The sequence below is a fragment of the Glandiceps talaboti genome, chromosome 1 (genome assembly GCF_964340395.1).
Source record: "Glandiceps talaboti chromosome 1, keGlaTala1.1, whole genome shotgun sequence".
NCBI lineage: Eukaryota > Metazoa > Hemichordata > Enteropneusta > Spengelidae > Glandiceps > Glandiceps talaboti.
In genome coordinates this window covers 14504691-14518271 of record NC_135549.1, presented here as the reverse complement: position 1 = coordinate 14518271, position 13581 = coordinate 14504691, and the positions used below count along the sequence as shown (strand labels likewise).

The following is a 13581-nucleotide window of genomic DNA, read 5'->3' as shown; positions in this document are numbered from 1 at the left end:
AAATTTCATCTAATTCTAAAATAAAGTATAAAGGTGATAGGTCCGACCAGCAAGTGATTCCTATTCCTAGCCCACAACATAGCCTAGCTCGGAGTCACTTGCAAGCTGGGCATATTTCTAAATTTCATCTAATTCTAAAATAAAGTATAAAGGTGATAGGTCCGACCAGCAAGTGATTCCTATTCCTAGCCCACAATATAGTCTAGCTAGGAGTCACTTGCAAGCTGGGCATATTTCTAAATTTCATCTAATTCTAAAATAAAGTATAAAGGTGATAGGTCCGACCAACAAGTGATTCCTATTCCTAGCCCACAATATAGTCTAGCTAGGAGTCACTTGCAAGCTGGGCATATTTCTAAATTTCATCAAATACTCAAATAAAGTAAAAAGGTGATAGGTCCGACCAACAAGCGATTTCCATATTATGTTTTGGTTTATTCCCTAGTCTCCTGTCTTTGACGTTTCTCATCAAGTTTGTTTATCAACATCTTGTATATTTCTGTGGGGTTTTTTAATGAAATTTTTTACTGTTGCAATTTTACAAGGGTATTATACCCTTTATAGATGTTAATCCTAGGAAATTTTACACTGTTGTACTTTATATATTTACACTTTATTATAATTGTTTTGTGGCAAATGTTTCTTTTAAATAAACATATACTCATCCTTGTGACCATGCTATGTATGTAGTATGACCGTGGACATACTGTATCAAACATCCATGTACATAGTGTACCCCATTGTGTGTAGTACAACCATGGACATACTGTACAATGTATTTTATGAAAATTTAAAGCTGTGCTTTCCTTTGTTGAAAACCATTAGTAAATTGAAAGTAAAATTGTAACATTTTATGATATTGCAAACATAGTAAATCATATCACATAGTATAATAGTTCAGCCAGCTTGTGAATCAACCTGTTTCTAAATGTATAAGGCATTAATAATATTCCTGCCCACAGCATAATTTGTATAGTGTTATTATTATATTACCACCTTAACGTAATACTCAAATATAGCTTTTTGATATCTGTGTATCAGTTACCTGATCTATCTATATTACATTATTGTTGCATTATTTGAATCCTAATGTTCATTTTGTGTTCTATATATAGTATAATAATAACTAGAATACTTTATTTATGGCATGAAGAAATTCTATTAATAATTGATCAATCTGAAGCCAACACATCTGTAGACCATATATATAGTTAGATATTACAAGTACTATATTTACGTTAAAGCCGGATATTACCTTGCAAGTTTTTATGATACATCCTTATATTACACAGAACTCAGTTGGAAATAGAAACATCAAAATGGTTCTTGTGTTGTGAAACTTTGATTAAAATGGAACGCTACAATTAGACAATTAGGTATTGTATGTTGACACACATGTATACTTATTCTTATAATTGTAACAGTTCAGTAAAAATGAAAAGAAAAAAATTTCACTAGAAATTTGAATCGGTCATTGTTTTTCAATGGAGTTTAGTGTGGACATTGTAATGTTCTAAAATTATTCATAAAATAAAAACAGACTGTATTCCCTGCTAAATGTTTCCAGTGTGCCAGTGTGTACTGTGATACAACACAAGAGTTTTTGGAATTTACAAAATGAAATATAAAAATTGTGTGTTTGGGTGGGTGGGTGGGTGGGTGGGTGGGTAGGTGGGGTGGGGGGTTCTAGGAATTAAGAAATGTGATATGAAATTTTAATTTAGTATTAATATATTTTTGGAATATGAAAATGTGATAAAATGATTGTCATTTTTCTTGAAGTTATTAAATGCAGATAAAAATAAATGATATTTTGAGAATTTTTCCATTTTTTCTTGAACAACATTGTTTTAGTACTGGGAAGAAATATACAGACAGTTCTCCTTTACTGAATAATGTACTTGTATATATATACTACTGGGTTTATTATATGTCTCACACAAGATGTTACGTTAGGTTGGGTAACAGATTTGTAGAGGTTCGATAGTTTTTCTGAAAGGATTTTATTGTTGATGTTGTGAAGAATGAAGAAGGCTTTAGCTTAGAAGGTGACAACATAAAATACCTATTGTTAAAAATTAATCATGTAAATTTAACCTCACAACGTTAAAAGCATATAAATATCGTACAGAGATATTGAGTGTATCCAGGCTTTCATTTTACTAGCACAGTTGAATTATGGAAGTTTGCAAGTTATCTGTTCAAATTCAAGTGTGATCATAATTGCTTGGAAACTTTTCAGTAGAATATTATCTATGAAAAGAAATGTCTACCAGAGTTGTCATTATACATACTGGGAAATCAAGTAACAAAGTTGAGAAATGCGACCTACTTCTGTATTAATTAACAAGTTGAGAGGGGCGACCTACTTCTGTATTAATTAACAAATTAAAAAGGGTGACCTACTTCTGTATTAATTAACAAGTTGAAAGGGGCGACCTACTTCTGTATTAAGTAACAGTAGTGTGTTCTTATTTACTGTCAACACATTCACACCTATGTATCACTATGTCTCTATCACTGTGGTAAACAACTCCTTGTATAAAGTGAGTACAAAACACATTGTTGTATCTGTAGTTGTGTGAGCTACCAACATTAGTGTCTGGCATCACTCCAACATTGTGTTCACAGTGAATGAATGCACGGTATGGATTCAGTGTTATAAAGTTCATAACATATGACCTTTTCAACTTAAAAGATGTTCCAAACTTTCACCATGTCAAGATTCTTGTATGTGATACCAGGAAAATTCACATCATAAAAGGGCAAGGTTATAAACTTTGATTAGGACTTGATTAAAAATCTATGTACAATTTACTACAAAATTAGACTGAAGTATATTTTTCAATGATGCCTGATATTTTAATCATGATGGGGGAAGGGGGGGGGGGGGGTTAAAGGGTAAGTCAAATGAAAAGAACAAATACAAATGAACTTACACTAAATTCCTAAAGTCTATTTACTAATCACAAAGCACAAACTTAATTAGAAATGCTGAAAAAATACTTTTCATCCTGAATCATTCTAAATACCTAAGATATCAATACATTTATTTCTAAAATAATGCTTTGTCTCATGTTACTAACAAGTTTGTCTCAGTCAGATATTGGTATTTCTGGATGTAATATTTGTCAGTAGTTATTCAAAGTTAGAATCATAAGTACCTTGTTTTCAAGGATATTGAACAATGGAATGTTTTATATCTTTTTAGTTTCTAAGCATGTTGTTTTGATATGAGGTGTATCATCATGACATTGATGGCATGTTTACATGTGTGTTGTCAGACAACAGCATAATAGAAATCAATCTAACCAGATGTTAGTTTTGCAAGTCATATTCAGAGTGCATTTCAGACCATGTTGTTAAAAACCACTTTCTACCAGAGTCGGGGGGGGGGGGGGGCTGTATTTGTTTGACATACAAAAAAACTTTAAATTTGAACAAAACTGGATTAACTTTGTCAATATCTTGTCTTGTCTCATTAACGTTTTTCTGCAAATCCTAATTTGGGAAATATTTGTATACTGGGGATATTTAAAGTTACCCCCCCCCCCCCCCCCCCCCATCCTCTCTCTAATTTTGCTGGCTTAGTCCAGAAATCATGAGGAGAACTAGAGAGAATTTTGGATTTTATAATCAAATTTATGTCAAAAGTTTCCTTTCCTAATTTCTTACCTAAAGTTGTGTATTTCTTTACAGATTGTAAATATACATGTCATCGTAAATGTGCACAGTATGTGAATTTAGATTGTACGCAAGTAGAAGCTAGTAAGGCAACGGAGGTAAAAACATCACCAGAAAATACAGTACTAACAAATACAAAGGTAGGTATTAAGATGATAGTATATAATGCCCTTATGAATAATTTCATATTTTAGTTCTGCATATGTCCAAACAACAAACGAACTACAAAACAACTTATAACTTATATATATTATATTATACATGTATTTGTACACATACATCTGGCATCGCATTTCATTCAAATGAGTAATTATCAATAAATTTATGCACAGATGCAATCTCAGTGACAAATAGAATGTATAAGACAGAATTGAACATTAGTTTATTGTTTTTAATTTTTGGTATAGTGTGTGCAATAGTGACGTGTAAAACCAAAACAGATACAGTAGATTACTGTGCACTCCAAAAAAACACAATAGGGCAAAATTGATGACATTGTTATGAATTAATGTATTGCAATGATGCTGAAAAGTAAAGAATTTCTAACGTTGTACATTTCATGCCAAGCAATTTCCAGCACAGATGTGAAGATCATGGTTATATTTATATCTTAGAATCCACCTAACTTTGTGAGATGTATGTTGTTTCTTGTAAAAGGGGGATTTGATTGTAAACTGAGACTCAAAGATCATGTGATTTTACCAGCTATCCATTGATCAGTATCTTTTTCAGACCTGATCCAGTGTGTCAATTACTGGGAATATAGTTACTTGATCTTTCATTAACCTTGCTTTTACCTATAGTTGCCATAAATAGAATGGGACACGCTCCTTCATTCATCAAGGGTCAAAGGTCACCACATGCCATCATGGGAAATCACCTGGAAATTGGAAATCATCACATCAGTGGACAGCTACCCACATCTCATTACCATATATCACAAATGGGTACTTAATGAAGGACAAATTATTATCATTTTAGTAGTTTATCTATCACTGGTCATTAATTACCCCAAAATAGACCGCTCCCTGTCATTTACCATAATTATTATATTTATAGTCATCAGATGAGAATCTGAAGCCTGGTCAGCTCACCAAAGAGGAGTTGAGAAAAAAGATAGATGTTTTTAATTCAGAGTCCAATGGACTTATTCTGACAATGGTAAGGAAAATATGTGTGTTATTGTGATGTTTTCCTGGCATGACTTGGAATTCATAGCTTTTATAGAAACAAAATGATTCTGAGAAACCTTTGTAAAAACAAATCATTTTTCAAACCATATTTGCTGTCTGTAAATTTTGAGTTACTGAAAACAGACTCAACGAGAATTGTTGAAAACAAATTTATTATTAAGTTTAGTACAAATTGTGTCAATCCAATTCAAGGTATTGGTACATTCTTTGTATGTGTGAAAAATGTAACCCGAGAAAGCTGAAATTTGATTAAATTCTGATTAACCAAAATGCTAGACATGCAGTCTGAGTGCAAAATAGATAGATTAATCCATAAATCTTCCTTTAATCCTTTGCAATTTGCCATATAATCCCATAATCCCCTTCTTCCTTTTATCCCTGGGCTGTGTATCACCATCCCCCTTCATTAAATGTAATATCCCAGCCAAATGTACAATATCCGTTTATGTCTGTGATGCTATTAACCTTTCTTTGTAGTTAAGCTAATATTGACACAGTAGCCTCAAGGATAAATTAGAGCTAGGTCTGGTTTTCGTCTTGACCCGTGTGTACATTTGACCTCTGTTGACCCCATGTAATAGTAGCAGATATCAGTGTACCACAGATCGGTGTATTTGTATAACTTATACGCTAGGCTTTACATAAATAATAATTTAACTAAAAAGCTGCGTTATCTTTAGTCTGGCTGATATCATACCTGTGTTACGTGACCAAGTATGGTTGCCATAGATACAGGGTATTTGTGACAGCTCAGTCTGATAACATTGAGGATATAGTTACATGTCTCAGTTTTGGCCACCAATGTTGATTCAATATTCCAGGCTAGCTTGTATATAGCTAATTGTAACACTGTACCAGGACATGCATGCTGTGTAAAGCTGGGGAGGAACTTCAGATATGTAATCTCTATATGGATATGTATATTATAATTACCTAGTGTAATTCTGTATAATACACTGTAGACAGTTAAGATATGTAATTAAAGTTAGTAGAAAAATATAAGTAGAAAGCCATAGCTGGAAACAAAATCCAATTTTAGTTTTCGTGTCATATTTTTTCTTTGTATATAATAAAGATATGATTATGTGAATAATTATCAAAACAAGCAGAAATCATGAAAATTTACCAGACAAAATTGAAATATTGCCATACTTTCATAATTTCAATGTACTGACATGTCAGATTATTGCAAAATGTTAAATGAGGTTGGCGGATGGAGGAAGGGATATTCTTGGAATCTGTTCAAAACAGTATATAGTGTCAAATATCACAAAGTCTTGATGTTTTAAGCTGTAGACCATGAAAAAGAAATATATTTAATTTATCTAATAATTACGTTTCTATTGACAAGTTTGGATTTACAATCAACCATTTCTGGTTGTGTTTGTTATATTTGGTTGTTCAATACCTTTCTGTAGGATGTAAATGGTGAAGTATTTCGAGGGTTCATCAGAGTTCATATGAATCTGAGTAGACCTATCAATGTACTGGCTGGCAGCAGACCAGCATCAATATTTGGTGTGACAGATATCAGCCAACATGAAAGAGCCAAGACTTCATTCTTCTTGCCTAAGGGCACAGTCAAGGTAAAAATTTCATATATTGATAATTATTTAATAGCATAATGCATATCAAAATACACACACACACACACACACACACACACACACACACACACACACACACACACACACACACACACTACACATACATACACACACACACACACACACACACACACACAATACACATACATACACACACACATAATACACATACATATTTACTCACATGTACATATGCAAATGATATGCATGCACATGCACACAATGCAGATATACACAAATGCAAATGCTTAGGCATACACACAAGGACACACACACGCACACACACACATACACACAAACACACACACACATACATACATACATACATACATACATACATACATACATACATACATACATACATACATACATACATACATAGTATACAAATACACACACACACATATATACCTCCAGTAATTAAACTACATTCAAGCCACACCATGTGTTGAAACTGAAAATTTGGAAAATCTGTTCTTCAGTTTATTGTGACATTGATGTAGTGCGTGTGAATGAAATTAAGAAAGACAACACACCAAAAAGTTAAATCATTACTAATATTTAGTATAACTCAAAATGTATGCATTCATCATTTATGCACAAGCGATTTTTATATGTATTATGTATTGCAATATAAAATCTCAAATTCATGCGAAAACTCTGTGAAGATATGAAATTCAGCTCAGCCACTGAGAATTATTCCTGTCTGATACCAAAAAAGATAGACTTATCTAAATTTCTGATTTAATCTTGTTTCATTTTTGGTTGAATGTTATTTGTACAGTGTGCACGTGTAGAGTGGTCAGATTGTTTTGTGAATACATTTGTATGTCATTGGGATAAAGTTGAACAAGTTACAGGGTGTACTACAGGTCAGCTAATATAGTGCTCATCTTGATTAATGACATAATGTTACATAGTATGCATCAGATGTTTATCTTGTAATTCAAACAGTGACCTTTCACCTCAAAATTTCCCTCCAAAAGTTTAACACAAAAATTTGACAGAATTTCTGAAATTTTCATCATTTCGTCATCCAGTTTTGTGACAGAAATCAGTAATTATATGTTTTCAACAGGTCTTTATCAAAATTTTAGAAAATTTAATGGCAAATATTTGAAAATCGTCATTTTAGATTGAAAAATGGAAAATGACTGGCATGATGCCAAGGATATGAAATAAAAGACAAGCGTATCATGCATATTATCTGGCAGTTTGTATAACAAGACAAATGAGTGTCCGCTCTTGTGTTTGTTCTTTTCTCCAGGCTCTACACATTACCAGTGATACTACAGCACATGAAGTCATCATAGCACTACTTAATAAATTCAAAGTCACAGATAATCCAAGGAAATTTGCTCTCTTTGAAAAAAATGAAACGGAAAATGAAAACAGTAAGTTAATTGTATTCATCATCACCTAATGATGGATTGCAAGATTAATCTAATCGAATAGAGTAGAGCTGTGTTCATACCAGTCACTATTCAAATATTGTTTTACTCATCAAAGGAAAAAGAGAATACGTACATGTATGATGATAGTATTGCATGGGGTTGAGGAACAGATACCTTATATAGAATTACCATGTCTTTTATAAGTGGCAAAAAATAGGCCATCCTGCATTACTATTTGCCTCTGAACTCTATTTTCATTCTCACAGTACATGAAATAACCCCCCCCCCCCCCATTATTTAGAATAGTATTTTTCCATTTCTTAACAGACTCACATTGTCCAAAGAATTGTTTTCTGTCAACTGTAGAAAAATAGATCTGAATTATTAGTCCAATTATTAATTTGTTGTTGCCACCTCTCATACTACATATACCCTCCAGACCCCCCCCACACACACATACACACATACACACACACACATACACACACATACACATACACACACATACACATACATACACACATACACACAGACACACACACAGACACACATACACACACATACACACACACACTTACACATACACACACATACACATACACAGACACACACACATACATACATACACACACACACACACACACACATACACACACACATACATACATACATACATACATACACACATGTGGCACTGATCAATGCGAATTACCTACAATAAATGTTAGAAAAATAGATTCAAAGATCTATAAAATAATCCTCATACAAGTAGCTGTCAGTAAGATGGCCATAGTAGATTCTCAACTCATCTCTAGACTTCTAGGAACATTGTTTCAAACAGAAACTCAATATTAGTTGAATTCTTACACACACAGCTGTCAATAATGTAGACTAAATAATACCCATCCCATTCAGCCAGTCTGAAATCCATGCCATCAGCTGTTTTAAAGTTGATGCAGGAAAAAATTTAGTGACCTGTAATGAACTTTAATTCTATTAGAGCTGTCTAGGCTTCTTAGTTTCAGACAGTTACAAAAATAAATGAATTTATTCCACTCACAGCTACATGTATTTAAAAAGTAAACTGAACAGTCTAATGTCAGATTGTAAATTATTGAAATCTATATATTGTCCTTTTCATTGGTATGTATGAAATGAAACTGTCAGTCACCGCAAGTTAACCCAGACAAAGAGATACGATTCCATGAAGCTAGTATGTTATCAGATTGGCAAATCTCTGAGTTAACCCCCACGTACACTTGTATGTCAGGGTTTCATAGACAACACGTGGATATTTCTGGGAGTTGATAAAACCCAAAGTATTATATTTAGTATTTGTGTTTGATCTAATATTGACTTGATGTTTATGTAGTAGACAAGCTAGACTCAAGGTTTGCTGGTGACATTGGCCACGACCTGTCTTAATAACTCAATTTGAGACAAGTTATACCTAGTCTAGTACTATCCTTCATTGAATCTCTCAAGATCTGGGGGGGGGGGGGGGGGGGGGGGGGTTGATTTGATACCACGTTGACAACATCCATACTAGGTTGTAGTCTACTTTACTATACAATGTAGTATAGAAATACCTGGATAGAATGTCACCAGATTGGACTAGGTCAAAACCTTTAAATATCTTTATTTACTGATTGCATTAGATAATTTCTTAGAAATACACTTCTAGAAATTCTTGATACAATACTAGTACCACAGTATGATGTAACCATTCACCTAGTGTACAATCTGAGAGATAGCATTGGAATGTATAATTTTGACCAGATGACTAGCAAGATTGTTCCTCCCAAATTAGTTTTCCAACAATCCTAGATACAGATTTGCTACAGGTTATGTAGTCTAGGTAGCATACACCATGTGGTCTTAGGCTTGTCTGATTTATGTCAGGGTTCTATTTGCATGGTTTTACTGAAACACATAGATCAAATATTGAAAACCGTATACATGACACGGTTAACACTTGATGAGATGAACGATTGTGAATATTAAACTGACCTGGTATTGTATGGTAAAATGTGGCAGAGATAATACAACTGATAACATGAACACATGTGAAACACATGTTTATCATACCAATGTGAGCTAGCAGACTTTTTAGGTACACCATGGCGTGACATACAGCTAGATCATAAGCTAGATGTTCAAAGTAAATTTTAGATTACATTTTTTTATTGATAGGCAGATAGTTGTACTTGTGGTATTTAGTATATATCTTGTTGTACAACGTTTGCTGGGTGTTTTTGAAGTCCCACGAAGAGATGTTTGTTTTGAAGTGGTGGACTTCTGTTTACAGATCACTAAACAATGATTGTAGAAAAAACATCTACCAGTTTTAAACTCATTTAAATGAATAAATACATTTAAAAAAATCTTTATTTATACTGGATAGTTCTTTAAGCATATAAACACTTGTCTCCCAAGAAGTCCAGTGAGGGCCATCCCTCATAGGTTCAGTGTTCACCGCAGGTGCCAAGAATTTAGCTTTGAGTCAAGTTGTTGGGGGATTTGGGCAATCGTCTGCCATCTCAAGAGGGAGAGATATATGATTGTGAATCCATACACCAGTTGACGATAAGCTAAAACTCATTATGTTCATTCTCAATAATATTCCTGAAATAGAAATTTTATACTTAGATTAGGTATGTCATTAAATATTCATCAGATTACTTGGTCAACATCATGACATCTGCTCCATGCACTACATATGCATTACTATAGGCATGAATGAAAATAAGTCAATCTTGTTTTGTGACCCTCTAGCAAGAGGTAATAATGCCTGCAGATGCCAAGAATTCATTGAGTTTTGAAACTCTTGTACAGTCAATGGCTTATGATTACAGTGCACCCTTTACTATATGTATACATAATAATAATAATAATGATAATAATACTTTATTTTTCTATTGCGACTTCCATCAAAACAATAACAAACTGCTTCACAATATCAGATTTTGAAAATTTCAAGAGCTAAATATTTCTTTCATCATTTTCTTTCAATTGGAATATAAAAAAAAACATAAACACATTTTCTTAAATAGCATGGAATCCCTACAAGAAATAAAGTTATGCCATATTTACAATTTTTATAATGTAAATGTGATTGTGTGGACTTCTGTTCTTTGGATTTGTTTCTATGAATTCAGATTAGCACTGAGTAAATTTTGCCAAATGAGTGCAGAATAATAACCATTTTTATTCACCATTTTATGTTTGAAGGGATGATTTTAACATATAATTCTCCCTGTATTTTTTTCCAGTTGTGATTCGAAGACTTTCTGACTATGAAAGACCGTTGTATCTTCATTTACTGTGGGGTCCTAACTGTCCATCAAAGACGTTTGTACTTCAAGAAAATGAAACTGGTAATATAGTGGTGAGTATAATGGCTTCAAAACTGAAAATGATTGAATGACATTGAAGGGGGCACATTGTCAGTTAATTATTACTAACAGTTCTTTTACTCCTACTTCTGCTTGATACTGTGCAAAACACATTGCAGTTATCATGCACAGGTCAGTGTAGTACTGGAGTGATGTGATGTGATGTGTTTACAATTGTTTTTGACGTGCTCTGCACAAGTTTACTTGTAGTAGAAGTGTTTTGAAAGAGTTGACATCCTTGGCAGCACGAACAGTTGAGGGTAGTAGGGTTCCATTCTCGGATCGATCTGGGATAAAGTACATATTGGTAATATGTTTTGTTGAATGACAGTTCAGGTGGGATGTGTGGACTAGTGCTTTGCCTTGTAGTTCTTGTTGAAGGACATGATATACCATGTAATTCATTCTCAATTTCTGTAGTTTGGAGGGGAGGGTATCAATCTGATCAATAAAATAAGGACAACGTTCAGTTTGCTGTATTTCATGTCTTCTGTATTTGTCCATGAAAATGTATAAGTGTGGGTTGTTTCACTACGAGAACAGATCAATCATGCAATTTCGATATCTAGCGCCCTCAACGTACACATGTCAAAAACTTTTGTTTCACAATCACTTCACATGCTATTCATAGAATCATACAAGAGTGCCATAGATATCAGATTTTATTTTGGCTTTTGTGTCAACTGAAAGAGCAATAGAGTTTAACGGTATTTTGAATCATCTACTGTATTCAGTATTTATTTTACACTCTCAACAGTGGGAAGCCTTCTCTCTGCCAGAACTGAGAAATTTCTTAAAGATACTTGATAAAGAGGAAGAGGACCATTTAACCCAGGTGAAGAAGAAATACGCAATCTACCAAGAAAAACTAAAAGAAGCAATGGCAGCTGTTAAAAGATAGAAACTGTGTCAAAATGAAAAGTTAGACAAACTTGGTATGCTGGTGATTAGCAAACAATGGTTTACAATACCTTGATATGTTGTTGTACAGTTGGTGAATCTTACAGTGCACTCATACATCACAGTATGTATCACATTAATATCCCCGTCGCTATGTACTGTATGGAACATTTCGTAACAGCAGCATCACACCACCTCTGTTCATATACATTGTATGGAACATTTCATAATATTGTACTCCATAATACTAATTTATCTGATACAATGCAATCAGGGTAGTGTTCAGAAATTTCTTATCTGTATGATGTATGTGAGAGAAATGTTTTAGGATTTTGATAACAGAGATAATAGAGAAGAAGAAATCTGGTTTATAATTTAAGTTATTTATATACATTTAAGGATCTTTTTAGAATGTACGATACATCATGTTTTTCAGCCTTATCAGGCTTCTTAAACAGAGTGATGACTGATAATAGCATGGCATGAATGACTGTATCTTACAGAGTAAGGATCTTTTTAGAAGAAAATCTTCATACACTGAATTGGGGACTGTGGTAGATTTCACCCAAGTGTGCAACAGCATCTGTAGTTTATGGTATCATGATAGATTGTGTTAAGGGGTCTAACTCTTCATATTCCTACCTTAACTCCCTAACTCAAACAAAAAGTGTTTCTACTGTACATTCAGTCCACCGTTCTACATTCTTGCCAATTCCAGGTGATTAGTTTGTGATGAAAAGCTTGATAATCAGTGACTACATACTTTTGACAAAACATTGCAAATCAATCCTACACTTTCTATTGTAACCATTGTTTGTTTATTTGGATGTTATGTCTTGTCTCCAGTGCAGTATGTAAAGGCCATACTGTATACATACTAGTAATTTGATTAATAAACTTTAATTATATTAATATATTCATAATTAAGCAGATGCACCTTGACCTCTGTACATACATGATTTTGTAACTGTTTTTCATGTGTTACAATATGCAAATTAATGCAATTTGATTGGTCCAGTATTACTTTACAGATGAGTTACATAGTTACATTTTAATATTAAAATTCCTGTGTCACATTGTAATTTTCATGTTGTGATGTTTATTGCAACAAATTCATCATTTTTCAATCAATGATTTTGTGGTTATATTGATAAAATTGTAGACAAATTTGCTTCAGCAAATGCAATCATTTTACACCTGTTACACAACACTGCAATATGCAAATACTAGATCAGGTTCTTCCATACATGGTAAATGGAGGGAAATGAAGCACTACAGATGTCAATAGGGTGATTTTCAGGAAACAAGTCAAATCATAGAAATCTAAGTTTTTCAACATACTGCATAAAGTATTCACCTTATAAACACACCTGTTCAGTGCTATATATCCCAGATGTTATCATTGATG

At 33.3% G+C, this 13581-nt stretch overlaps 1 protein-coding gene across 1 annotated transcript; it reads left to right on the top strand.

Moving 5' to 3' along the window:
* Positions 1–3808: 3808 nt before the first annotated feature.
* Positions 3809–13066, top strand: LOC144440181 (ras association domain-containing protein 5-like). The gene is made up of 6 exons (XM_078129475.1): positions 3809–3824; positions 4744–4845; positions 6296–6463; positions 7752–7878; positions 11151–11266; positions 12031–13066. Exons 2-6 carry the CDS (start codon positions 4843–4845, stop codon positions 12172–12174), a joined length of 558 nt encoding a protein of 185 aa, XP_077985601.1. The 5' UTR covers positions 3809–3824; positions 4744–4842; the 3' UTR covers positions 12175–13066.
* Positions 13067–13581: the final 515 nt, after the last annotated feature.